A 26,762-nucleotide genomic window follows, 5' to 3' on the forward strand; every position below is an offset into this window, starting at 1 on the left:
AGAGCTTGGATCTTGAACCCAAAGAAAGAAATGAATGGATTTGGGTATTTTGTACTCTGTCAGCTACAAAAAGAGTGAACTGAAGGAGACAAATGTAGGTGTTGGGAGACCAGTGGGGGAACAGAGAGGTTAACAGCTTAGATAAGAATGACGGCAGCAGAGACAGAGAGAAAGGGAGGAATTCCAGAGCTTTCTAGAAGACAACATCAGGAGCATCTGATGGACTTTAGTTAGAGCAGCAAGGACAATGGAAGTGTCAGGAATGACTCCTATATCTCTGATTTGCATAACTGGGTGTGTCTGGTGTTGGTCCTGGACTGACACTAGCCTGGGCGGGTGTGCGTGTGGGCGAAGGTGCGTTGTAGCTGAATACCACTGCTTTGGCACCACGTTGGGTCTGAGGTCCCTCGCTACATGCAGCGATGCTCATTCTTTCTTTTTCTTTCCTTTTTTTTTGTTTGTTATTTATTTTCAGATGGATAGTTATAACCTAATATTTTCCTTCATCTTTACTTCTCTTTTCGTCTCTTGGGCTCCCAGCTAGGTTTATGAATGACCTCATCACAAACTTTTTCATCTTTATTTATTTCCCCTGCAATTCTGTTCTTTCTTTTTTCATATCCAGTCAGCTTCCTTTCGGTAGCATTGGCTAGTCAGCAGATTTTGTGGTCACCTGTTTTTTTTTCTCTTCCCACCTAAGTTAGCTCCTTTCAACATACATTTTCATCCTATTGCAAATAATCACCCCAAGTTATAGATCAGCTGTGCGTAGGCACGTTCCTCCTGAGCAATGTACATGGCTGTTGAGAAAATATGTTCCCTTTTGCTCTTGATACCTGAAAATAAAGGAGCCCAAGATAAAATATCTTTTGTAACAATTGCAACAATAAAAATTCCAGTAACAATGAGCCTGAGTACACATTTGACCTTGACAATCCTAGAATTAATATTCACTGTGCAAGTCGCTGACATTTATCAACGAGAAGCACCTTTAACACCCTTACACACACATGCGTGCAACAGGGAAGATTGATAATCGCATGGGGCAGAAAATCTCGTTGTCCTCTATCTCTAAGAGACATCTAAAAGGCTCCCGGCCTGATGACTAAACTACCCTGAGGATTAGTGTATTTTATTTTCAGTATTCAAAAGATAAAAAGTTGATTAACCACATGGAAGGTTTGGCCTTGCTCAAAGATAGCTGCAGGTAAACAAACAGACTTCTGCAGTTAGCATCTCGCAGAAGTTGGACAATGACTTTCAGTAAAACTGAGCACGGACACTAGCTGCTGCTCTGGGTCGGAAGACTCCTTGTTGTTGGCGCCACAAATTGTCAGACCAATAGGAAGAAAATGGCTTTAGCTGTTGTTCAGAGGTTATCGATATTGTTGCTGGGTGAATATGCAGTAAAATAATTGTTAAAAAGAAATATTTTTTAGGTAACTGTTTTAGACACATTTCTTTGAGAAGGGTTAAATTTATCCACTGTATTTCAATAACTCTGAATCTCAATTTCATATCAGATGAGCAATATCCATTTACTGTCATACTGGCAATATCTGATACTTTTTTTTTTAATAGGGACAGAGAGAGAGAGAGTCAGAGAGAGAGATAGATAGGGACAGACAGACAGGAACGGAGAGAAATGAGAAGCATCAATCATTAGTTTTTCATTGCGACATCAATAGTTGTTCATTGATTGCTTTCTCATATGTGCCTTGACCACGGGCCTTCAGCAGACTGAGTAACACCTTGCTCAAGCCAGTGACCTTGGGTCCAAGCTGGTGAGCTTTTTGCTCAAGCCAGATGAACCCGCGCTCAAGCTGGTGACCTCGGGGTCTTGAACCTGGGTCCTTCCGCATCCCAGTCCAATGCTCTATCCACTGTGCCACCGCCTGGACAGGCAATATCTGATACTTTTAATATCTTCTTAACTGGTTGGGTATAAGACATAATGATATGCATTTTAGCCACCACGGTCAATATAAATATTAATGTAACTCATATGAATAGTCATATGTAGTTTATAATTTCTTACAGCCACATTAAAAAAGTAAAAATTAAATAAAGTTAATTTTACTAACATATATTTCCCCAAATAAGATAGTTGATGTAACATCTGTTAATGTGATATTTTATACTTTTTATAGTAGGTTTTTAATATCATGTGTAATTTGATACTAATAGCACACCTCAGTTTGAGCAAGCCATATTTCAAGTGCTTCCTAGCCACTTGTGGACAGTGGTACCATACTCAACATTACAGATGTAGTCAATGCTACTAGGATGATTCAAGAACTCTTCAATTGGAATAGAGGAAAATTAATTACTTCCAGAGTGAATGGAAAAATTACTACAAGAACATTAAATTATAAAGAGGATATACAACAAATCATATTCAAAGTGATAAAATTAGAAAGCCATTGGCATAATCTAAAATAAATCAGTGATATGATAAATCTATTACCACACTGTTATTTGTAGTTAAATATTATATTAAATGAAAAATCATACCACAATAAGTAGCACTGAATTTCCTCTAGGAGTCCTAAACACTTTTTTTTTTTTTTGTATTTTTCTGAAGCTGGAAACGGGGAGAGACAGTCAGACAGACTCCCACATGCGCCCGACCGGGATCCACCAGGCATGCCCACCAGGGGCGACGCTCTGCCCACCAGGGGGCGATGCTCTGTCCCTCAAGGGTGTCACTCTGTTGCGACCAGAGCCACTCTAGCGCCTGGGGCAGAGGCCAAGAAGCCATCCCCAGAGCCCGGGCCATCTTTGCTCCAATGGAGCCTGGCTGCGGGAGGGGAAGAGAGAGACAGAGAGGAAGGAGAGGGGGAGGGGTGGAGAAGCAAATGGGTGCCTCTCCTGTGTGCCCTGGCCGGGAATCGAACCCGGGAATTCTGCACGCCAGGCTGACGCTCTACCACTGAGCCAACTGGCCAGGGTCTCCTAAACACTTTTGACAGGAGCTTAGACTGAACTACAAGTCAATTAGCCCTCTGAAAAATGGAAGTAATAATAATAATTATTTTTTATTTCACTGCAAGGTAGTAGAAGACTTTGAATCAAGACAGTGTACTGAGGGTTAAGATCAAGGACATGATTTATAACAAGGGGTTTAAATTATGTGCCTGTATATTCCTCAGCACAACAGCTAGCATAACTCAGTCAATGGGCAATGTTGGAATTTTTTAAACCTCATACTGTCATGGATATGTTCTCTAAACTAAAAAGAATTTTAATCATTACAGAATTGTTAAAATGCAGTTGACTTTCAATGAATTGTTTTTCCATTTCCCTGAAATAACCAAGGCTAATCTTAGTTTGAACATATACACACATACACACACTCTCACACACCCTCATATTTCTGCACTATGGTAGAAACCTTATGCTAGGTTCGAGTCCCATCTCTGATGTTATTAGTTTTGTCCCATTTAATTTTGTCGCATCTAAGGTAGGAGTTGGGTTGAGCCATATTTCTTGCATACAGGATAGTTGACAGGTACAGGAGATTGCTATGGGCTAAAGTTGAAAGATTTTTAAGGTGATGCCATACAATTTATGCTTCAGGTTATAGCTGCTAAAATCAGAGCGAGACGTTGCAGTGATTATGGGGTTTCTATGAACTAAAGGCCAAACAGTAAAAGTCTGAGCATGTGGTCAGCATCAGTGACAGCTCTCACTGGCAGCCTCACTGGCAGCCTCTGCAAACTCTGTTATTCAAATGATTCCTTCCACTTGTTAGTTCCCTTAGGGTCACCTAAGCAGTTTGCACTCTTTAATATTCAGAAAGTGCTATGTCCTATAGCTTACAAGCCAGCATTAGAATTTCAAAAAGAAAAAGAAGGTAGAAGCATAGCAAATATGATTTTAAGGACATTAGAGATGTTTCTTCACATGTCTCTGCTTGAGCAACAGTGACTGTAATTGTTTTTAAATGAAAATGCTAGCTTCTTAATTAAAAGTCAATAAATATTTATTATCATTATTTTTAAATTCATAGTTTGCTCAGTCCTCAATTTGATCACTTGTCATCTTACTTTAACAATAGCTCTGATTTATAGGACAGTATATATACTGGTTTGAATAGTGTCCCCTCCCCTAATTCATATTTACCTAGAAAGAGGGGTACATATAAATGACTAAACTAAAGTCATACTGGATTAGGATTAAACACAATATGAAAAGTGTACTTATTAAAATGGGGAGAGACGTAAACAACCCTGAATTAGGAAACCAGACATAGGCCTGGGGTTTCCCAACAGTGGACTAACCCATCCTATGACTGGCTTTAAACTCTCTAAACTCCCAGTTATTCTTTTTAAACTTCAATGATTTCACTCAACAATCACGGAAGTACATCATGGATTCAACACTATTTTTCTGATAATATTTTGACTTCTGGGTGTCCTGAGTTCATGGAGGATGAAAGACCCCAAGACAGGGAAAAGAAAAGTGATGTTATAAGTCCAAAGGCAAGCCTCTCCTTAATACCAAATCCTTTGCTCAAATCTGAATTAGGTTTGTGCTGGTGAAATTCTTATGCATCTCAGAGCCACAGGAGGCCCTGGGTCATCCCTGCATAGATATCTCATTAGAATTCAATCTCTTGTTTAATGGACACAGGCAGAGTACATATCAGAAAACAAGCTGGTTCTGAGCTACCGTTTATTTTGGCACTAACTTGCCCATTTTGGAATGGTTCGTTGGAAATCTTGGCAGCTGGAAGACTGGGCTGCAGATCTGAGGCCTCCTTTAGTCAGTTCTCCTTTCTGGGATCAGCCACATCCAATTGCACTTCACGGCCCTGCCTGGAGGCTTTCTAAGAATGAGACTTCTCTGTGATTAATGCATTTTTGAGTGTCTTCTGTGCATGACACCATGCCTATCCCTGTAGTACATGCATTAGAGACATGACATGTAGGGCACAGATATTTTACAGAGTACAGCATGGGAAATTTGCCCATGTCTTCCAACAACTGCTCAGCTTAACACTATTAAAGACTAAAGACTGCACGCACCGGCCATTGGCCTTTGGCCTAGTAGTATGTAGCATTTCCTTTTATTTTTATATTCAACATATTGGGCACCTTATGTGAGCTCACAGTCTAACTAAATAAAAAAAAAAACCTGAATCCATTTAACAGTCAAACCTAATGTGTCAAGGAAAACAAAACAAAACAACTAAAAACTATGGTTTGTCCTTCATAACACTCCCCTCACCACATACCCTCCATATGTGGTTTCAGACCCCAACAGCGATCCCACAATGTACTTGGTTTTTGAGGCCTAAAATCAAAGAGTAAATGTGACTTCTGTCCTTCTCTACTCACATGCAGTAGCAAGTCTTGACCCCAATTTCCAAAGGTATCCTGAATTCTACCGGTTCTCAACACCTCCACAATTCCCACCCAAACCTGAGCTAGTGACAGCTCTTGACTACACCACATTCACTTTCTCTGTAGTCTTCCTGCTTCCACTTTAAAAATGAAAATTGGGTCACGTCACCCTTTTCCCATGCAAATACCTTCACACTGGGAATTGAATCAATGTTCCTTAGCGTGGATTCAAGGCATTGCATAGCTGGGCCCTGCAACCTGTTGACTCATGTTTCCAACTCTCCCCCTCCTCCATCTCCTGCAGCCCGGGGTCTTTCTCTTGCTCTTTCTCTCCGAGGTCTTGGCACTGGCTATTCACTCTGCTTGATATGTCTCTGCCCGTGATCTTTCTTGGCATCCCTCTAAAATCAATTCAGAGGTCCCTTTAAATGCTTCTTCTTTTTTTTTTTTTTTTTTTTTTAATTTTTTTTAATTTTATTTATTTTTAGAGAGGAGAGAGACAGAGAGGGAGAGAGAGGAGAGAAAGACAGAGAGAGAGAAGGGGGGGAGGAGCTGGAAGCATCAACTCCCATATGTGCCTTGACCAGGCAAGCCTAGGGTTTCGAACCGGCGACCTCAGCATTTCCAGGTCGACGCTCCATCCACTGCGCCACCACAGGTCAGGCCTAAATGCTTCTTCTTAATAAAGACTTCCTGGAATCATCTCTGTCCTCCTCATTCTATATCCCCTTACACTGCTTTCTTCTTCTGGATGTTTTATTTTTATCATACCTCTCTATCACTAGAATATAAACCCCATGAGGATAAGTACTTTGTCTTTTTTACTGCTAAATTCCCAGTGCTGAAAAATACAGGGTAACCATCTGGGGACAGATAAATAATATTTGTTAAATAAAGTAATGACAAGATAAGGTTCAAAGTTTGGAAAGCAAAAAATAAACTTATGCCAACTAATGCATTGTTTCATGTGCTAAATTAGCCAAAGTAGACTTTCTGCTCTTAGAAATCTTAAATAAAAGTTTAAAGTAGAAATATAAGAGCCTTATGAAATAGCCTAAAGGAGGAGAGATTTTCAAACACATGAAGAGCACAAATATAGAAATGAACAGATTATGTGCAGGGTTAAGGAACATGATTGCAGAAGGAATCATTGGAATCCAGCAATGGAGGCATGCACAATTGTAAGAGCGAGCATTTACTGAGGACTGATAATGTTCTGGAGAGCATGCTAAGTATTTTATACTAATCACCCCATAGAATCCTCAGTGCAATCAGTTGAGGGTGTGTTGTTGTATCCCCTTGCACAGCTTTTCTCTTGAGCTTTACAATATCCCTAAGGTATCTCCATTTTATGAGGACACGGTGATTCAGCAAAGCTAGCTTACCCCAGTTAGCCAGTAAGTGAAAGAGGCAGAACTGAAGTCCGGTCTGACTCCTGAATCGTTGTTGATCCCTTCATTCTCCTTCCAGATGGAAGATTGGGAACACCATTTATAGGTTCAATAAGGTGGCAGTGGGCAGCTCACTTGCACTGACCATGTTACCATGTTCTCTGAGTTCTACCATTTGACTTTCAGTTGACAAAAACCCCATTATCATTTCTTCTCAGACATTGATGGTAACCTGTTGCTTCTGATTTTAACGGCTATAGTCTAAAGCAGTGATTGTGTTATCAACTCAATTTTTTTTCATTTCAACCTATGGCAATGCACTATACCTGTCCAGTATTCTGTGATCAGAAATTCTGGCCCTACTCAACTCCTATATTAGATGTGATCTGGGCTTCCCAAGGTGGGAAGATTGGGCTGAGATAGAAAAGAGTTTTCATAGAACAGGGAATACTGTGTCTATTTCTCCTCCAGATGTCTCCTACAAATAGAAATAATATCTTTATTAAAACAATGTAATAATGCAGAAACATTGGAGTTAGAGAACAGTAATTAAAGTCACATTATTGTCCTTTAGTGTAGTATATAAGATTTATTATTGGTTACACCAAGAATCCATTAAAACAATGAAGTGATTTAAAAATGAGTTTTACTTAATTTTGGTTAGGTATTACACCAGGTTTGTCAACAATAAATTTCTTGATGTGACACTTTTTAAACTACACTATCATATTTTATACTAGAATACTATATATATATTTATGTATATACGTGTATATGCCTTAAATCATTTATTACTACTTTGTACTCCTAACTTTAGGTTAAAATAAAGATGAAATAAATCTGATATCATATTATGATTTAGAACAATTTATTTTCCAGATATATTTTCATCAAATGTTTCCTTCCTAAATTCTTTGACATCCACTTCATCTTATTTTGCTTGCATTCTTTCTTTCTTTCTTTCTTTCTTTCTTTCTTTCTTTCTTTCTTTCTTTCTTTCTTTCTTTCTCTCTCTCTCATTTTTTTTTTGTTTGTTTGTTTTGTTACAGAGACAGAGAAAGACAGAGAGAGGGACAGATAGGGACAGACATACAAGAAGGGAAAGAAATGAGAAGCATCAATTCCTCATTGCGAAACCTTAGTTGTTCATTGATTGCTTTCTCATATGTGCCTTGACCAGGGGGGTTACAGCAGAGCAAGTGACCCCTTGCTCAAGCCAGCAACCTTGGGCTCAAACTGGTGAGCCCTTCTCAAACCAGAGCCTATGTTCAAGCCAGCGACCTCAGGGCTTGAGCCCTGGGTCCTCTGCATCCTAGTCCAACGCTCTATTCACTCCGCCACCACCTGGTCAGGCTTATTTCGCTTTCTATTCTCAGCAGCTTATAGAAGGCTTGATTCATAGTAGGTGCCCAATAAATGAAATACTTAGGGATCACGTAGGTATAAAAGAGCTCTCAAGATGTGAGACTGTATAAGTACAAATGTGATTAAAATGCCCTGTTCTCTTTCTTTTTTTATTCATTGGTCATGTTTACCAGCTTTCCATAAAATCAGAGATAACTGAAAGAGTTCCGTAGAAAAGCACAGCTCAGCTGTTCTACCTCTGGAGTAGTTTTATTCAGCTGCCCCAGCAGGATGACAATATCCCTGAAGATGCTCAAGCTCTCTTTTTCTCTAATCGGTTTAGCAAGCAACCTACTTTCATTTCTTTTTTTTTTTATAGGATACATAACTAAATCTGCCATAGAAACCCAAAACAAAATTACTAAGGCACTTTTTTTATCCTGTCTGGATAACCATACTTCCTGAAAACTTCTCATTATTATGATACATTTATGATTTACAGTATGTCCTTTTTCTTTATACTATCTATTATCAATAAGAAATAATTAGCTTTTTAGTCTTTCTTAAATTTTTTTAAAATTATTTTTATTTATTTATTCATTTTAGAGAAGGGAGAGAGAGAGAGAGAGTGAGTAGGGGGGAGGAGCAGGAAGTATCAACTTTCATATGTGCCTTGACCAGGGAAGCCCAGGGTTTTGAACTGGTGACCTCAGCGTTCCAGGTAGATGCTTGATCCACTGTGCCAGCACAGGTCAAGCTCAATTCTTTCTTTTTAAAAATTTTTTATTGAACTTATTGGAGTGACACTGGTTAATAAAAATTATACAGATTTGAAGTGTATTAGCCTTTTTGCTATATATTTTTCCCAAGTGAAGAGATTCTCTGGATGTTTGGTGACACCACTGGAAGAAGTCTAAATTTTACTGTGGATCAAAACAAAAGAGAAAATGACAGTGAGATTGCAGAAGTTTTTCAGGGAAAATAAACATATGTTGTACCACTCTTTAAGCCACGCAACATGTAATCTTTGTCCTTCATCTTTACTAGTGTTTTGAAATATATTTCTTTTTTTTTAATTTGCAAAATATTTAAAGAACTTTAGGTAACTAACCAGAGAATATGTTCAGATCAGATTCTCTGGTCTTTTCAAAATAAGTATTTTCCATTCATTCAAGGAATAATAAATTTTTCAACATTCTAAGGGGACTAATCCATTAAATATTTTTTAGTGTGTTCTACTTTAACTAGTTTCCGCTAGATTTCTTAAGAGTCAGAATAATATTTGACTTGCTTTTGTACGTTCACTATCATAGTGTCTAGATCAGTTCTATTCAATAGAATTTTTGACAACAGTAGAAATGTTCTCTGTACTATCTAATATAGTAGTCAATACTCATATATGACTTTTTGAAATGTGGCTACTCAGACTAAAAAATTGAAATCTTATTTTTTATATATATTTAAATTTTAAGTGCTATTTAACTGTTGAAAAGTATCTAGTATGCTTGAGAAACTAATATATTTTAGCACACTTACATTTAAATAGAGACATGTAGCATGGTACTAAACAATAGTGCAGGTCCAGAATTTAAAACAAAATAATTATTTTTGAATGAACAAATAAATGAATAAATAAAAGATAGAGTGATTCACATTGTCTTGAAACTCTTTTAGTGGTTGAATATCACATCCTTCCAAATCTTCTTCTAATTCTTCCACTAACATATGTCATTGTAAAAGACATGATACCTCACCTAATTGACCATTAAATCCAAATGGATTCTGTAAGCCTTCTGTGGCAGAGGATGCCAAACTATTAGCCTTTAATTTCTCTCTGTATTTTCTTTATTAATCCATTCAAAAATAATTATGTTGTGTTAAGTTCTGGACCTGCACTATTTCTCCCATCTTATTTTGTAATGCCTGAAAACATGTTTTACAATGAGAAATGTTTAAAATGACACCAGCGATGTATGCTACCAAAAATGGGGGAATGTCAGTGTTTATCTTCACTGCTTTCTACTATTAATCAAAGCCAGGCGTCACAGCATTGGACCATTGTTGATTGGTTCACAGTCAACTCTGCCACTGTAGTCACCCCAGATATTCATTGAAATCACCATGCAGTGCTGTTCCTGACTGGGAACCAGTTCACGTGATAGGAGAAATGAGCTGGATAGGACTGTAATTTACTTGGTTTGCTTAATTTATAAAATCACCAGGAAATGAAAGTAACTGATATTTCATATCTCTGCCACACATTAAATACTGATTAGATTCTACCAGCATCTTGTAACCAATAAGCTGTTCATAGAAAAGCAATGCTAGGATATAATTTATGAGATAGTTTTTGTTTTATCAAAAAAACTTCAAAATTTAGTTAGGGATGCAAAGATATATATTAGGTAAAATTTAGAAAACAACCCACTCTAGAAGAATGGTTGAAAATAATTAGGGAGAAAATAATTAGGGGAAAGTAATAAATACATATGCCTCTTATGAGATATAATCAAGCCAGTTCCAAACTGTCAACAAAATATTATACTAGCCTTATTACTTTGATGATTATCCTACTGAGTCACTACTTTGTTCACAAGTGCAGGGAAGTTGAAATTATATTTCTATTTGATTCTATTAGGGTCAGGGAGGTCTATTGAGTGCTTATTAGATGCCAGGTAAGACTCAGGGAATCCCCATTTCACCATAATTCATTTTCACATCCTGGGAGGAAACTGAAGTCTCAAGGATTAAGAAACTTGCCCTAGGATACAGGTAGTAATTTTTGGAGACATAATATTCAGAGATATCTTAGTTAATACCCTGTTAGAAATGTTTTTTTAATCCAAGGCAGAGGAAAAAAGTAAACATGTCTATTCCTCTAGCAAATATATCCTAAAGTCATCCGACCTGTGGGTTGCTTTCACTCATCTTTTCAGTGTAAAGAGTATAATGGACTAAGAATATTACTTACAACTCTGAAATATAAAAGGGTTTTGTGGATAATTGGGTTGTGGTCTAGGAAATAGGCTTCCCATTCTAACTCAAGCCTCCAGCCAGTATGTGGTCTATTTTTACATCGTTCACGATTAAACTGCCGTAACAGCATCTTAAAGGACCCTGAATAATAATTCAAAAATTCTCCACATGTGGTATGAAAAGATTAGACAAGTCTTAAGCAGGCAGGGACTTAAATCCTGCTGATAACACAGTGGAGAAATTATACTCCATACAGGCAGGGGAAGAAGCAGGGTTTAGCAAAAGGAAGATATAATCAGGGGACACAAACCTTTCTATAAATCAAGCTGGTCTATTCTCGGTGATTATTTCATAAACTGGATCTTGGGCTGCTGATCTCTTTGAATGATTATAAGAAAATGTATGCACTTTCAGAAAGAGTTGCTGGCTGATTTATATTTCAGATGTATTTCCTATCAGTGTTTATTCCCTGAGAATATGATTTTCATCATAGAATTGATATTTTCAAATAATATGGAAAACTTGAATTCAATTTGTTTAAAAGCAATGTAATTTTAGTGCACAATTACTACCTCATATTTGGAAAAACAGTGATAAAAGGAGCCACCAAGTGCATACCCAGATGAGAGCCATTTTCAAAGATAAGATCATCTTGCCAGAGAGAGAAATAAAGATTGAAACATGTCTCCTCTACCCTAGCCTCTAAATTCTGTTATCCTAGCCAAAAAATAAAACCAGCCTTTGCACTTGCTCTACACAGAAAGATGAACTTATAAGAACTTGAGAGAGAGAGAGAGAGAGAGTTCTGAAGAAAGGGAAAATGGAAATATATAAGGAAAGGAAGAGGGAAACAGAGAGGAAGACAGAGGGGAAGAGGGGAGGGGAGGGGCCAACAGGAAATGAACACTGGATCTCTAGAATGTTCCATCTCCCTCTGCAATTGGTGCATTATAGAGCAGGCTTGGAGAAAATGAAGTGTTCCTTATGCTAGAAATATTTTTTAAAGCACCAAAATGGTATTTTATGTTAACAATGGAAAATAAAATACACATGCAGTACCTATTAGTCATGATAACATAATTTACAATATTTGTCCTAAATTCTGTGATAAGACAGCAAGTGAGCTACACAGTACTCTTTTTTTTAATGTTTGTGATGTTTATTTCTTTTTAAATCTTTTATTTATTTATTCTTTTAATTCATTTTAGAGGAGACAGAGAGAGAGAGAAAAACAACAGAGAAGGGAGGGAGGAGCTTTTTGCTTCCATATGTGCCTTGACTAGGGAATCCCGGGGTTTCGAACCAGCGACCTCAGCATTCCAGGTTGATGCTTTTACCCACTGCACCACCACAGGTCAGGCCTCCACAGTACTCTTAATCAAAACAAATTGAAGAAACTGGCTAACTGAACATGCAAAGGTATTCAGAATATACTGTTTAGGCTGAGTTGTTTCTATCTACCTATTTACTCAGTGAGAGAAGAATCTTCCAATGGCAATTCTCAATGAAATAGAATCCAGTCACCATGCAAATGAGCAATGGCTTGTCAAGGAAGGGATTCTTTCTCCATATACAGAGGCATGCACAGAGGTGATTGAATAACACGATGCCACTATGGAAGGCCAACATGTGGTTAGCATTCTCAGGCCTTTAATCACTTTCCTTAATGAAAAAAGAAAATGCAAGGCTCCTTCATGTGTCTAAAGCAGGAGTCTCCATTTTCCTTTTCTGGAGAAAAGATAACTTACATGAGACAACAATACCAATGACCCCCATATTTTATTCAGCCAGGCATGTAGTTTCTGTTTTGTGCCTTATCATTACTTAGGCTAATTTTTAAGCAGGGCACATGCCCACAGAGGCCAGCACCTTGGGGGATTCCCTGCATAGATTCTCACACTGTTTTCAGAATGAGGAGGGGTGGGTGATAGAAAAGGGGCCAAGGCAGCTGTCCTTGTAATACAACACTTATTTGAGGAGGCGGGCATGCTATGATTTAGGCATACAAAAGTAATTAGATGCTATGCCTCAGCCATCGCAGGTCATGGCCCCACAGCTAATCTGTGACTCCGCTGATAATACTTCATTTAACAACTTTTTACAAGTTTCCTTACTTTGGTAGTTTGTTATTGTAACATATTTAGAATATTTGGTCCCCAAGAAGCTTCTGATACCCATTAGTGCTGTTAGTTCATTACACACATATGCTTTTGAATGTGCCTCAGACAGCATGGGACAGTGTTAGGAACATAGTAGATGGTCACTGAATATACTTAGAATGATTTATGTAATTGTTTTTCTCTTAGAAATTAAATATGATACAAATCATCACTGACTGGTATTTTTAATTAACCATACATACTAAAAATGGCAGAAAATATTGTATCTTGAGTCATTTGTGGTGTGTGTGTGTGTGTATGTGTGAAATAAGACATAATTAATCAGTGTCAAAACAGAAAATACTTTCTTGTCCTTTGCTTTGGAAAGTTGGCATAAAAAATGAGTTAATAAAAACACTGGTAATTGATTTCTGAAACTGAATACTTAGAAACACTGGTATTGATAGAAGGAAAAAAAATGTGGCTGTGTTAGAAAGTGAGGCTGACTACTTAGGATTTTTATCAGAAATGTCATCATGGCCAGTCAGCCCTGAAAATTAAACTGAAACAATTCCAGGGACACCATTAGAATTAGGAAGTGAAGAATTCAGATTATCCATAGAAACTGGATCTTTTGAAAATGAAAATGCTTTTAAGTTTGTTTGTTTCTTTCTTTGTTTTTGTATTTTCTTTTTTTTTTTTTTGTACTTTTCTGAAGCTGGAAACGGGGAGGCAGTCAGACAGACTCCCGCATGCGCCCAACCGGGATCCACCCGGCATGTCCACCAGGGGGCGATGCTCTGCCCATCTGGGGTGTTGCTCTGTTGCAACCAGAGCCATTCTAGCACCTGAGGCAGAGGCCACAGAGCCATCCACAGCGCCCTGGCCAACCTTGCTCCAATGGAGTCTTGGCTGCGGGAGGGGAAGAGAGAGACAGAGAGGAAGGAGAGGGGGGAGGGGTGGAGAAGCAGATGGGCGCTTCTCCTGTGTGCCCTGGCCGGAAATCAAACCCGGGACTTCCACACACCAGGCCAATGCTCTACCCCTGAGCCAACCGGCCAGGGCCTGTTTTTGTATTTTCTTAAGGTGGAAACGGGGAGGCGGTCAGACAGACTCCCACATGCGCCCGACTGAGATCCACTCAGCATGCCCACCAGGGGGCGATGCTCTGCCCATCTGGGGCTTTGCTCTGTTGCAACCAGAGCCATTCTAGTGCCTGAGGCAGAGGCCATAGAGCCATCCCCTGTGCCCGGGCCATCTTTGCTCCAATGGAGCCTTGGCTGCAGGAGGGGAAGAGAGAGACAGAGAGGAAGGAGAGGCGGAGGGGTGGAGAAGCAGATGGGCGCTTCTCCTGTGTGCCCTGGCTGGGAATCGAACCCGGGACTCCTGCACGCCAGGCCAATGCTCTACCACTGACCTAACCGGCCAGGGCCGCTTTTAAGTTTTATCAATAAAAAAACAAACAAGATTTTTCCTCAGAGAATTTTTGATGGGTTTTTAAACTGTCAATCTGTATACAACATGGCATATATCATTTTTGAAATTGTATATTTTGACCTGTTCTTATTCAACTTTATAGATTAAAAATAGCAAACATTTATAAAAGTTATTGATTCTCTCTCTATAATCTATGAAGAGTAAGCCCATAAAGAAATTGATGACTCAAATAGCATGTTAACATCGATTCTGTGAAGTGGAAATTGATATTACCTAGTGATTTAGATCCAAATCAGCCTCAAAACAAAACATTCCTAAGAACAGAAACCTGGATGGGAGCCAGTTTCACCAGTACACGACCAGAGAGGCTGCAGGGGGCCCCACGCTCAGAACGGTCATGTGTGCAGCGTGGCTTCATGTCTTGCTGTAGTTTTGGGGTCCTGCAAATTATTTAGCTGGTCCTTCATGGGAAACTACATTTCTTAAAGATTGTCTGAAACCTGTACATTATTGCGCCTTTTTTTGTGTGTGAAACAGAGAGAGAGACAGAGAGAGAAAGACATAGAGAGAGGGACAGATAGGAACAGACAGACAGGAAGGGAGAGAGATGAGAAACATCAATATTCATTGCAGCATCTTAGTTGTTCATTGATTGCTTTCTCATATGTGCCCTGACCGGGGGCTACAGCAAAGCAAGTAACCCCTTGCTCAATTCAGCGACCTTAGGTCAAGCCAGTGGCCTCTGGGTTTAAGACAGCGACCATAAGGTCATGTCTATAATCCCACACTTGAGCTAGCGACCCTGTGCTCAAGCTGGATGAGCCCGCGATCAACCCAATAACCTCTGGGTTTTGAACTTAGATCTTCTGTGTCCCTGTCCAATGCTCTATACTGCACCATCGCCTGGTTAGGCCCATTATTGTATGTTTAAGATGCTACCTGAGGTTTTATTTCTGTGAGGCACATATTTCTAATCTAAGATTTATACCACTAGCCCACTCCCCCAACCCCAGTTTATTATCACCTTGACATTGCAGCCTTCCCCAAGTGGAAGAAAGAGAGAGCTGTTGCCAAGTGTAGACCCACAGTCTGATGACAGACCCTCCCGTTATCTCTTCTTCAACAATTTTTTTTAAATTTGAAATAAAATAATGCTGGCAAACTGCTCATCAGTAATCAGTCTTTTCAAATAGCATTAGAAGCTAGATAGAAACCCAAATTTTAGAAGATACAGAAGTATTTTTCAAAGGCACAGTTTGGGGGCTGTTACTTTATAAAGGCAGAAATCACTGAATAATAACGTGGTCAGAGAACATTCAGCCGCTTTACCCTGTGATCATGGAGCTTAACACAGTGATTTAAGTTAGAGGCTAGGCCGATTATACAGTAGAGATTATCTCTTTATATTTCTTGAGGCAGGACTTCCTTTCAGAAGTTCTCTGAGGGCATTTGGTGCACATCTAATTTTTTTTTAATAAGTTCTTGTGTTTAGAAGTCCCATGCCATTACTCTTTTACCTTTGATGTTGTATTTATAGACAAACTTGGAAAATCAGAAAAAAACAGTGAAGGAGGCTAAGACCCGATGTTAACGATGCAGAATTGGCACGTAGTAAGTCAATCACCGACTAAGGCAGTAAATATGTAGACTGCATGGGTGGATTAGGCCTTGAGAGTTATCAATTTACCATTACGGAGATATGGCCTAAGTGGGGAGGCCATTTTGTTGAAAAGTTCTCTTACTTTTAAAAATTCTCAAGTTAACTTGCTTCAAAAACGTTCCTTCCACTTTCTCAAACAACTTCTAGGAAAGGATTCAAGGATGTTGCCGGCAAGAATAAACACCTGGTAGAAAGCTGGCCTTCCCTTGCCATACTCACACTCAGGCTGAGTGGCCACTTTGACGGGTTGCGAACTCTCCCCGGGCCCCCACGCGTTGTAGGCCACAACGCGGAAGGTGTACATGGCTTCTGGCTTCAGGTTTCCCACTGTCAGCTGCAGGGACCCAGGCTGAGATGTGTTCAGTGCTCGTTCCCTGGGGAATCAAAGGAGCGGGGAAAGATTATTCCAACGTCAATACTTTTCACCTCAACCTTATTTAATGTGCAAGAGTAGCAAGATGGAGAAAAGGTTGCTTCCTCATTTAATGTTGACTTTGGGACATAATTCAAGACCTCTGAGACTCACTATAGGAAATAAACTGATTGGAGGGCCGACAAACAAATATTGCAGGGTTACTGGGGAGTTCAAGTTTGTGCCATTACCATGAAATTCGCAAAGTGAAATCTTTTCCCTTGACACTTTACCATTTAGAATTCAAAACTCGTGACAAGAGCTGTTAAAAGAAGAAGAAACATCTCAAACATAGACAGGAAGATGCATTTCATAAAACTCCAGCTAATGACAGAGATCAAAGTTTCAATTATTCTACAAATCGGTCTTTGTCAGTATTGCCAACAAATGCACTTCTGCATTTTCTTTCATTGTACAAAAGGAAAAGGCAGATGCTATGTGTTGTGTGCAGAGCATGAGCTCCCATGGTTACATTAGGAGTGATCAATAAAAGGATGTAGATCCCCTCTCTGCAGAAACAACAAAATAGTCTCCTTGCCTTGTTCTCCAAGTCCCATCTACAAGAGTCCAATTCACCTCATAATTAAAAACTTCCTCAGTGGTTCTAAACAAGTGTGAATCAACCTGCTGATCATGGTGGGATTTATATTACTTATTATTGGTTATAGTAGTCAGCGTTATTTTCTCCATATTGCTAATAAATTATAATATGCACTCTGGGCAGTTACCAGAGGCTAGGGGGAGGGAGGAATGGGAAGTTAGTATTGATGAGTACAAAGTTTCAGGTGGGAAAGATGAAAAGTTCTGAAGACAGAGAATGGTTAATAATTGTACAAAGAGGTGAATATGCTTAAAGTCACAGCACTCTATACTTAAAATTACTGAAGCTGTAAACATTGTCATGTATATTTTGCCTAAAAAACAAAAAACACCCTGTATGAATCTGGATACAGCCCAAGATTCAGGCATTTCTTCAGGAGTGCTGTGTTCGATTGCTACAGGATGAACTGTGACACAGTGGGGGAGGCGTCTGGGTGGGGTGCAATGGTCAGTCAGGGTAAAAACCATCAGTTAATGCTTCCATGGGCCACATGTCCACTGTTCTCTTCTATCAGACTAAGATGCTTTAAAATAATAAGCTGCTTTTTAAAAGAAAACCCTCATATAGTTAGATTGCATGCCTTGTGGATTATTGCATTTTACTAATTTTCTTTTAGTAGAAGAAATTTGATATCCATTGCCTCATATAGTCCTTTTATATGGAGAGGATGGTTTTATGATCATTCTTTTACAGATGCAAAAGATTTAGAGAAATTTCATTTCCTCGCAAAGGACTCACAGTTAATGGATATCACAGATGGATGGAAGGAAGGAAGGAAGGAAGGAAGGAAGGAAGGAAGGAAGGAAGGAAGGAAGGGAGAGGAAAGGAGGGAGAGAGGGAGGGAAAGGGGAGGGAGGAAGGAAGGAAGGAAGAAAGAAAGGAAAAAAAAGAAAAGATAAGGAAGAGAAAAGAAAGAAAATCAATCTGGGGCTTCATCCTTTAAATCCAGTATTAATCTCATTCAACAACAGTGGTAAAAGGACTGGCCTATTTGGATCATGCGTACTTTGGGTAGAAAGCATGAGACTCTAATAGGGAAGAAGGCACTCTGGCCATTCAGTAACCACCGTGAGGTTTGTGATCAATTTGTCTGTGATCTTTTGTGAATCATTTCCTGTCTTTCCCAGACCGGCAAACAACATAGTTGTTATTGAAACTCAGATGTGCATATCAAACTTCGTAGGTATTTATTTATAACTGCTAAATAATTTAGATGAAATAGCTATGTTCTTGGACATACTGGTATAACACTTTGAATAAGCATTTTCAAAAGAAAAAAAGAGGCAAAAGAAAATTTGGGCATACCCAAGCAAAAATATCCAAAATCATATAATGAAAATATCACTCACAGATAAAAGGGGATCCTGGACTTAATTACAATAAAGGGAGTTTCAGGTTCCCACAATCTCCATGAGCCTCCAAGAAAGTACCCCAAATTAGTAATAGTCATAGGAAAAGTTATATTCATTGATATGGACAACTGATACCTTCTCAGTGTTATATAAAATGTGAACAAAGTCTTTAGAAAATACTCCTTTGGTAGTGACCTGTAAAGATACAACATAAGCAAATTCAATGTGCTTTCTCTGCAAACATGGCTTCAGAGACAGCTCTCCAGCCCCTCATCTGACTACATGCTTGACTGCCCTGGACTGGCCACTAGTTTCTTCTATATAGGCTCTTCCTGGTTTTCAATAATGATTGAACAGTTTATGTGTCACTTTTTTTCAGAAATCTGCTTATCACATGAAAGTGGGGTAGCAGCACAGTGTCATGTAGACTGTAGAGTGCATTCAGGATTTTTAATCTGGGTTGTTGTTTTGTCTTTCTCACTAACTTATCTGAGCCCCACTCCTTGACTGCAAACTCATGCCATAAAAATGTTTACCTTATTGAGTTTCTAAAGAACTAAATGCAAACCATATCGAACTGTAGGCATGATGCCAATGGAAGTTAGCGCTGTTCTGTTTATTGTTACAATAAAATACCACCACAACCTCAGAGAAAATAAACGCCCTTGATTCCAAGAAAATAACTTTTCCACAAAGTGTTCATATGCAGGAGTATGAGAAAAGACATTCATAAGAGGTACATCATTTAAAAAAAAAGGAAAATAGACAGATTTAATTGAGCTATGTGCTTGCCTACATTAAAAAAAAATTGTCAGATAAATTCTGCTTGCAGAGATAAATTTAAAAAACAAATAAATAAATATAGGTCGTTCGATTCCCGGCCAGGGCACACAGGAGAAGCGTCCATTTGCTTCTCCACCCCTCCGCCGCACTTTCCTCTCTGTCTCTCTCTTCCCCTCCCGCAGCCAAGGCTCCATTGGAGCAAAAGATGGCCCGGGCGCTGGGGATGGCTCTGTGGCCTCTGCCTCAGGCGCTAGAGTGGCTCTGGTCGCAACATGGCGACGCCCAGGATGGGCAGAGCATCGCCCCCTGGTGGGCAGAGCGTTGCCCCATGGTGGGCGTGCCGGGTGGATCCCGGTCGGGCGCATGCGGGAGTCTGTCTGACTGTCTCTCCCTGTTTCCAGCTTCAGAAAAACGGAAAAAACAAATATATATAGGTCATCACTAGAGGTATTGAACAGGTTCCAATGATAAAAATAGTAATATTTTTAAAAGGTGGAGTTTCATTGACAGCAACTGAGGAGGAGGAGGTTGTCCCCTGAGTTCCACAATAATGTTGGACAGTCCTGTCATAGCTGATGTCTGTGCCAGTGTCCGGGTTTGTCGCCAGGCTGCTCTGATGTTTCCTCAGGTCTTACTGGAGGGACGTCAAGCTGCTGATGTGACACAGATGCATTCTGGGAAATGCCATTTCTCATGACATGGCCCTTTACAGATTTGTGCAATTCCAAGCCCCAGAAATCCACAGAAGGTTTCCGATCACCTCTTTTAATAGATGAAAACAAAACACTGCAAATCATTTCCAAACAAGTAAGCAAAATCTGAGCTTGGAAAGGTAGTTTCTTACTCTGCATTTCACTGATCCCACAGTAGACCAACGACAGCCACCTAAAGTAATTAAAGTTTCTATAACCACCACATTTAAGCAGTTGGTCACTAAACTTTTCTCTCTGCTCACTCCAACCCATGCTTCTCTATAAATAGGCAGATAAGCACACTTGGTTCTGAAGAAAAGAGAATAGAAGTTTAAGAATTTGCTCGATTATAGTATTGGGGTGTTCTGCCTGTCACTGTAACTGTACCCCCCACTCCGAGTCTGGCTGCCTCAAAGTGAGGTTCTGTCCTATGGCTCTGAAGATATAATGACCCTTCAAATCTGCAGAGCCCAGAGTCATGGTCTCTGGTAGCAGATATACTGTGAGACAAAACTTCATTACTCCACTCTTCCCCCTCCCCGATTCTGAGTTAGTAGTATGGGGTTCAGGTAAGTTCAAGATAAATTGACTGAAGTAAAGGGAGTCTTCCACCTGAGCTTTCTAGAATCCATTCACATTAAATTCATTCACTGAACGTCAACACAGAACATAAGTACACAAGTTCATCTCCTGTTGGCTGAAAAAGCTGTAGGCAGCTTGCTCCCTGAGACCTGTATCCCGGGACTGAGAAGAGTTCACTTACAAGCATTTCTGTCTTATCCATTCTAGTGTTCAGTGCTCTGGGTTACATGGTTGAGATGTCTTACTGCAATGTTCCAAAAGCACATGCTTTGACTCATCAATAACGCTGCTGTTTCTCTGAGCTCAGTCTGGATGTCCTGTTCATTTTAAGTCACCAAGTGAAACATGGTGACAGAGAATGTAAACTTGCATAAATTGCTTTGAGACCTAACTCTGGTTAGGCTCTAGTCTCCTATGGCTGGAACTGGCCCCTGCTCTGCTTTGTACTTACAACACATAGCATTATAATAATAGCTTTCCCTGGTTCTTTGTCATTAGTTTTCCCAGTTCTATCTTCAGCTGACAGATACTCTCTTCCAATAATCTGTCAATTCCATGACCCAAACCTTGAGCGGGCTGTCATTCTATAGCTAATGTAATCTCAACTCCTTGGGACAAGATCCAAAGACCTTCAGGATGTGGGCTAAACCTTTCCCCACTCATCTGCAAGAAGTCACCGCTCCTTACAACACTGTAACACATTTTTGCTTCTCTGTCTTTTGTCATTCTGTCTTTCGTTTTGTTTGATTTGATTAGCTTCAAGTTACCTCTCCTGACTCCAGTTCCTTTTTGGTTCAGCAAAAGCTTGTTCATTCTTCAAATCCAATTCAAGTGACATCTTGTCTGTAGGTTCCTATCATTATGTCCTCTGACTCCAGCAGCATTAAATGATCTCTCTTCTGTGTTTTTGCTGTCCTTTGTTTATACATCTACCATAGAACATACCGCATTGTATTAATAGATACGTCTGTCTTGTTGGCTCAGTTGAGAATGGATTTAGAAGAGAAGCCATATCCCATTCATATTTTATTGATACTCAGCTTAGATACCAACTCGGTATAAAGAATGGCTATGTTGCTGGTGTTTACAGTCTTTTAAATAAGTGCCATAAATATGTGAGAAAATTTTAATAAAATAATGGCATAGCATCTCCACATAGTGTGACCTCATAAATGTTCACAGAGCTGGAATGCAGCCATCTTTCATCCCAGTTCAGCTGGGGGCTTTTGGTATGCCGTGTCACCTTCCTGTGTCTCATTTCCATAGTATGAAAACTGAGGGAGTAGGATCTATTCAAAGAAGTGTTTCTAATTGACTATTCTTTATTGGGAATAGAAAATCACTTGTGTATGTGTTTTGTTTGTTTGTTTTGCTTTTAGCTGAATTGAGCGCTTCCTTTCATATTTACATTTCAGAAGTAAACAGGGATTAAAGACTAAGCGTGTTACTGTTTCTTAGTGGATCATTTGTAACAACATATCTCTAGTATACATATTAAGTAAACACATGTTGTCTTGCTTAAGTCTAAGTGTACCAAGTGTTAACATTTAGTTGCAGCTGTGAAGTGAGCAGGCAAAAGCTGGCCTGATGTATCAAACACCTAATTAGTAGCTTCAAGGGACAAAAGTTATATCAATGTTCTTTTGTAAGGAAGGAACTATGCTATTTTTAATGGAAAGATTTTTTAACGTTTTTATTCACTTCGCTTTCATTTTGATTTCCTTAGTGAGAAGAATGGTGCCATGATGAGAAGATCTCCTTACAGCCCAGAGGCTTAGACTTTGGAAGCAGTTCTACCTTGAAGAGAAGGCAGGTTCAGAGGGTCACTGCCAGACAATGGAGTGGGGCATGGAGAGCAACTTCTTGTTTCCACAGCAGTTTGGTTAAATACGCTGCTTCTTCTAAGCAGGGTCTGAGAAACAGGCTTTAAAAATTTTTGTTTTAATATAATCTGTCTCAGCATCTAGCAAACATCTGAGACTAGTTACATAACAAATAGCCACTGCAACAGCAAGTGAAAAACTCTTTCATGGAAAAGAACATTTTTGGTTTAAAATGGCTTATTTTGTTTAGTTTCAGGCAATTCCCCCATTATAAATAAGATGCAGCCTGACCTGTGGTGGCGCAGTGGATAAAGCGTTGACCTGGAAATGCTGAGGTCGCCGGTTCGAAACCCTGGGCTTGCCTGGTCAAGGTACATATGGGAGTTGATGCTTCCAGCTCCTCCCCCCTTCTCTCTCTCTCTCTCTCTCTCTCTCTCTCGTCTTTCCCTCTCCTCTCTAAAATGAATAAATAAAAAAATAAATAAATAAATAAATAAATAAATAAATAAGATGCAGCTCTGGGTCTTCTCCTAGTTCTGCCTTTTTTTTTGGGGGGGGGGGAAATGCACCTCTTATCTTTCTCTAGCTGCATTTATCACCTATAGCGTGACAAATTCCTGATCTATTTATCCGACTTAAACGTCTCCTCTGATTCCAGTTTTCTATTTTCAAGGTCCTGCTTGACATTCTCCCTTGAATATTGTCAAGATGTGTGAAGCCAGCATGTCTGAAACAGAATTTACGCCCCTGACGCCTAACCCTGGACCTTTCCCAGCATCCTTACTTATCTCACTCAGCAAATTGCCCACCATCTACCCATTTTAAATAAGCCAGAGACCTAGAATCTGTCTTTGATAACCTCCTTTCACTCACCAGTAATGTCTCATCCATCACCTGGTCCTGTCAATGTTGCTTCCTAAATACCTCTGGAATGTTAGCACAGCCCCATCTCCACGAATACACCCTTAATCTGACCCAGCAACATCTCTTGCCTAGACGTTCACAACAGCCTGCTCTATGGCTTCCTGGCATCCACCGGCTGACCTCTGAGCTAACTTCCACCCTACAGCCACCATCATCTTTTCAAAGTACAAATCTGATGCATAGATGTCACACACGTGTTTAACTTCTCTTACAGAACCATGTTCCTTTCCTTGAGAACTTTCTTTTTTTTTTAAGATTTTATTAATTTTAGAGAGGAGAGGAGAGAGAGAGAGAGAGAGAGAGAGAGAGAGAGAGAGTTGTGGGGGAGGAGCAGGAAGCATCAACTCCCATTTGTGCCTTGACCAGGCAAGCCCAGGGTTTCAAACTGGTGACTTCAGGTCAATGCTTTATCCACTGCGCCACCACAGGTCAGGCTCCTCAAGAAGTCTTCAACTTGGTGTGTAGTTATAGCTTCATCGGTAGACAAAGCATCCCAATACTCTTAAATTGCTTCCAAAGAGACTGTTGGCTATTTTATTGTTTCAATTGCAGTGCTCAATATAGTCCATTCACAAGTGAATCAAGGGTCATTCATTTATATATGGCATTTAGAGGTGGCATATTTTAAAATAGCTATTAAATCCATTGGAAGAATTTACTCAATTTGTGATCTAAGAAGAGTCTGAGGTAGAAAGGACAAGGTCTGACATTTCACCGAGAAGCAGAGGGAGAGAGGGCTAACCCAGCCAAGCTTTAAACTGAGGCCAGAATGTGGAGCTTTGGATCCTGAGTCTCACAACATATTCCCTTCAAGGATAACAAGCGTCATCAGCTGCACAGTCCTCAGCTTTGAAGAGCAGGAGGAGAATATGCAAACACCGTGTTGGAAATCTAATGCAAAAGGAATTCTCAAATGAATCCTCTTTGCCCATCGTGGAAAACAGCGATGTAATCCCGCGCAGTGAGCAGAGGTTTTCTGAGCAGCGCAGAACAAGGGAAAGCATACTGCGCGGCACATTGAAAGACCTCGTGCAACCTTGTTCTGCCACAAGGGCAGCGTGTGACCTTGAGCAGGTCAGGGGCTATCTGGGAGCCTTTCCTGCTTCATTTGCAAAATGAAGGTCCCAGTCACTTCTCAGGGTTACCGTGAGGATTAAACTGAATGATGCTCGTGAGAGGGCTTTTACTTCTCTCATCTGCACTCCTCAGTACTTTGTATATGCCTCTTCTAGGCATATACACCTTTTACTTTCTATGATACAGTGAGGAGATCACTGAACTAGAAACCTTGCATTTAATTTCTGCTTTTAATATTTACAAGTTGGGTAGCTCTTTGGGCAGAATCTTTTAGACTTTCTAAAGAGACCAAGGCACACTCATCTGTAATATGGAAATGATCATCTTGCTCTAGCTGAGGAGCAAATGGGCTACTATTTGTGAAGGTGATAAAGTCATTTTTTTCTTTAGGAGTGGGAGAATATCTGTATTTCATCAACTTCTGTTTCCAACCTACAATGATTTGCACATGGCACTAGCTAGCAAGAATCGAGTGCTTTTGGTGCACCTGGCAATGGGTGTGTGTTTTAGGTACTTTTTCTTAACCTTGTTTAATGCTCATCACAACCTAGCATGTCAAGTACTATCATTATATCTCAGGTAAGGAAAGCAGGCACCAGAAACTGGCCCAAGGCCCCACAGCTAGTAAAATTCTGGACCAAGATTGTCACTCGTGTAATTAATTCCATACCACATAGCCTTAACCTTTCAGCTATACTATACCATACTCCATAAGTACTTTAGATTACTGTAACTAAATGGAGGTATGATGTTCTATACATACATTAAAAAAGTTTGCTACTATAATTTTATATGGTAAATAAATTATGCAAATCAACATAGTCATTCAGTCAGAAAATTGTCAGAAATAACCCTATAGAAGAAATCTATGTTCTAATTCTAAAAATATCAAGAAAGCTTGGTTATTTTCTAGGTTAACCAATTAGGGGGATGCTTCTCTGGTGAATGAGAACACCTGATTTGGAGTCAGGCCTACATTAAATCCTAAGTCTACCACTTCTTAGCTGGATCACAGAGGTGTAACTTTTATGCCTCATCTGGATAATGCTTTGCTTTGAGGACAAGATAATTTATGTAAGGTGCTCAGTCTGGTATCTGGCATAGTAAGTGCTCAGTGAGTGCCTGCTCCCATCATCCATGCTCACTCTGTGGGCTCAGGCATGTGACTTACCTTCCCCTGGGCATCAGTCTCTAAGTGCTTAAGTAGGATTTAAGGAAGTTATACTATGATTCAAAAAATTCCTTTCAAGTCTAATGATTTTAGGTGCTAAGAGGAGATAGTTGGATATGTCTGAGGGATCTGTGTCTCCATGATTTCTGGCTTTCAGGTTCTAGAATTTATGCTGCTCTCTGACTTACAGATGAAGGCACTTAAGCAGCTGAACAGAAAATGTTTACTGTGGCACTTGCATTACTGACACCATTACAGTCAGACAGATTAATGATAATCTAAACTACAGTGATCTGCCTGACAAAGTCATTGCTAATCTGAGGCTAATGTTCAATTCACTACCTTTCGGAAAGCTATTGTGTTAAGGAGCTAAATAAACCTATATGAGCAAACAAGCATCACAGCTAACAGCTCAGAAACAGATGGCATCTACTCACTCTGGTCAAGAGATAGAGAACAAAAAATGAACCCAGATGTTGCAATCAAATTTCAAAAACAACTTTTCCCGCCTCAATTAAAAAAAGTAAGTTCTATTGAACCACAATCAGCTTATTCAACCCTCCTTAGTAACATTATTTAATTTATTAGTTAAGAAAAAATAATCTATTGAGAATACCACATCTGCTTCTCTGCCACCTTATTGTTTTCAGCTTTGATCAGTAAAGGTCTGCAGAAGTTACAGTACCAGACACTTGGGTATGGAATCATAAATAAGATCTAGTCTCAAATATCAGGAAGGGAGACACACAGCACTCAAACACAAAGCCAGACAAAGGCAGCAAATGCTACACCAGTGATGTAATCAGGATAAAAGGGAAGGATAAAGAAGAGATTGATGACTACAGACCTGGAGGACCTTGGAAAGTTTCACATAATAATTGACATTTCAGCTAGGGCTTCAAGTTCACAAGTGTTTTGTGAAGGTTTACTATGGGTTTGGTATTCCTGAAAGTGCTGCAGCTCGGGGAAAAAGGACGTAAAAATATCGCTCTGGCCCTGGCCTGGTAGCTCATCCCAATTTGCCAAGCCTGTGGGTTTGATCCTTTACAATCCAATACACTTTAAAAATGTTTTATAAAATCCCTGTCAA

General features: G+C 39.6%; 1 protein-coding gene across 1 annotated transcript in view; it reads right to left on the reverse strand.

The window, feature by feature from the left end:
- Positions 1 to 26,762, reverse strand: part of DCC (DCC netrin 1 receptor) — a 1,159,181-nt gene that overhangs the window by 311,537 nt on the left and 820,882 nt on the right. The window contains exon 9 of the mRNA XM_066246236.1: positions 16,475 to 16,629. Within this exon, the coding sequence (XP_066102333.1) occupies positions 16,475 to 16,629 (155 nt within the window). The remainder of the gene's footprint in view (positions 1 to 16,474; positions 16,630 to 26,762) is intronic.

This window comes from Saccopteryx bilineata, chromosome 11, assembly GCF_036850765.1.
Source record: "Saccopteryx bilineata isolate mSacBil1 chromosome 11, mSacBil1_pri_phased_curated, whole genome shotgun sequence".
Classification (NCBI taxonomy): domain Eukaryota; kingdom Metazoa; phylum Chordata; class Mammalia; order Chiroptera; family Emballonuridae; genus Saccopteryx; species Saccopteryx bilineata.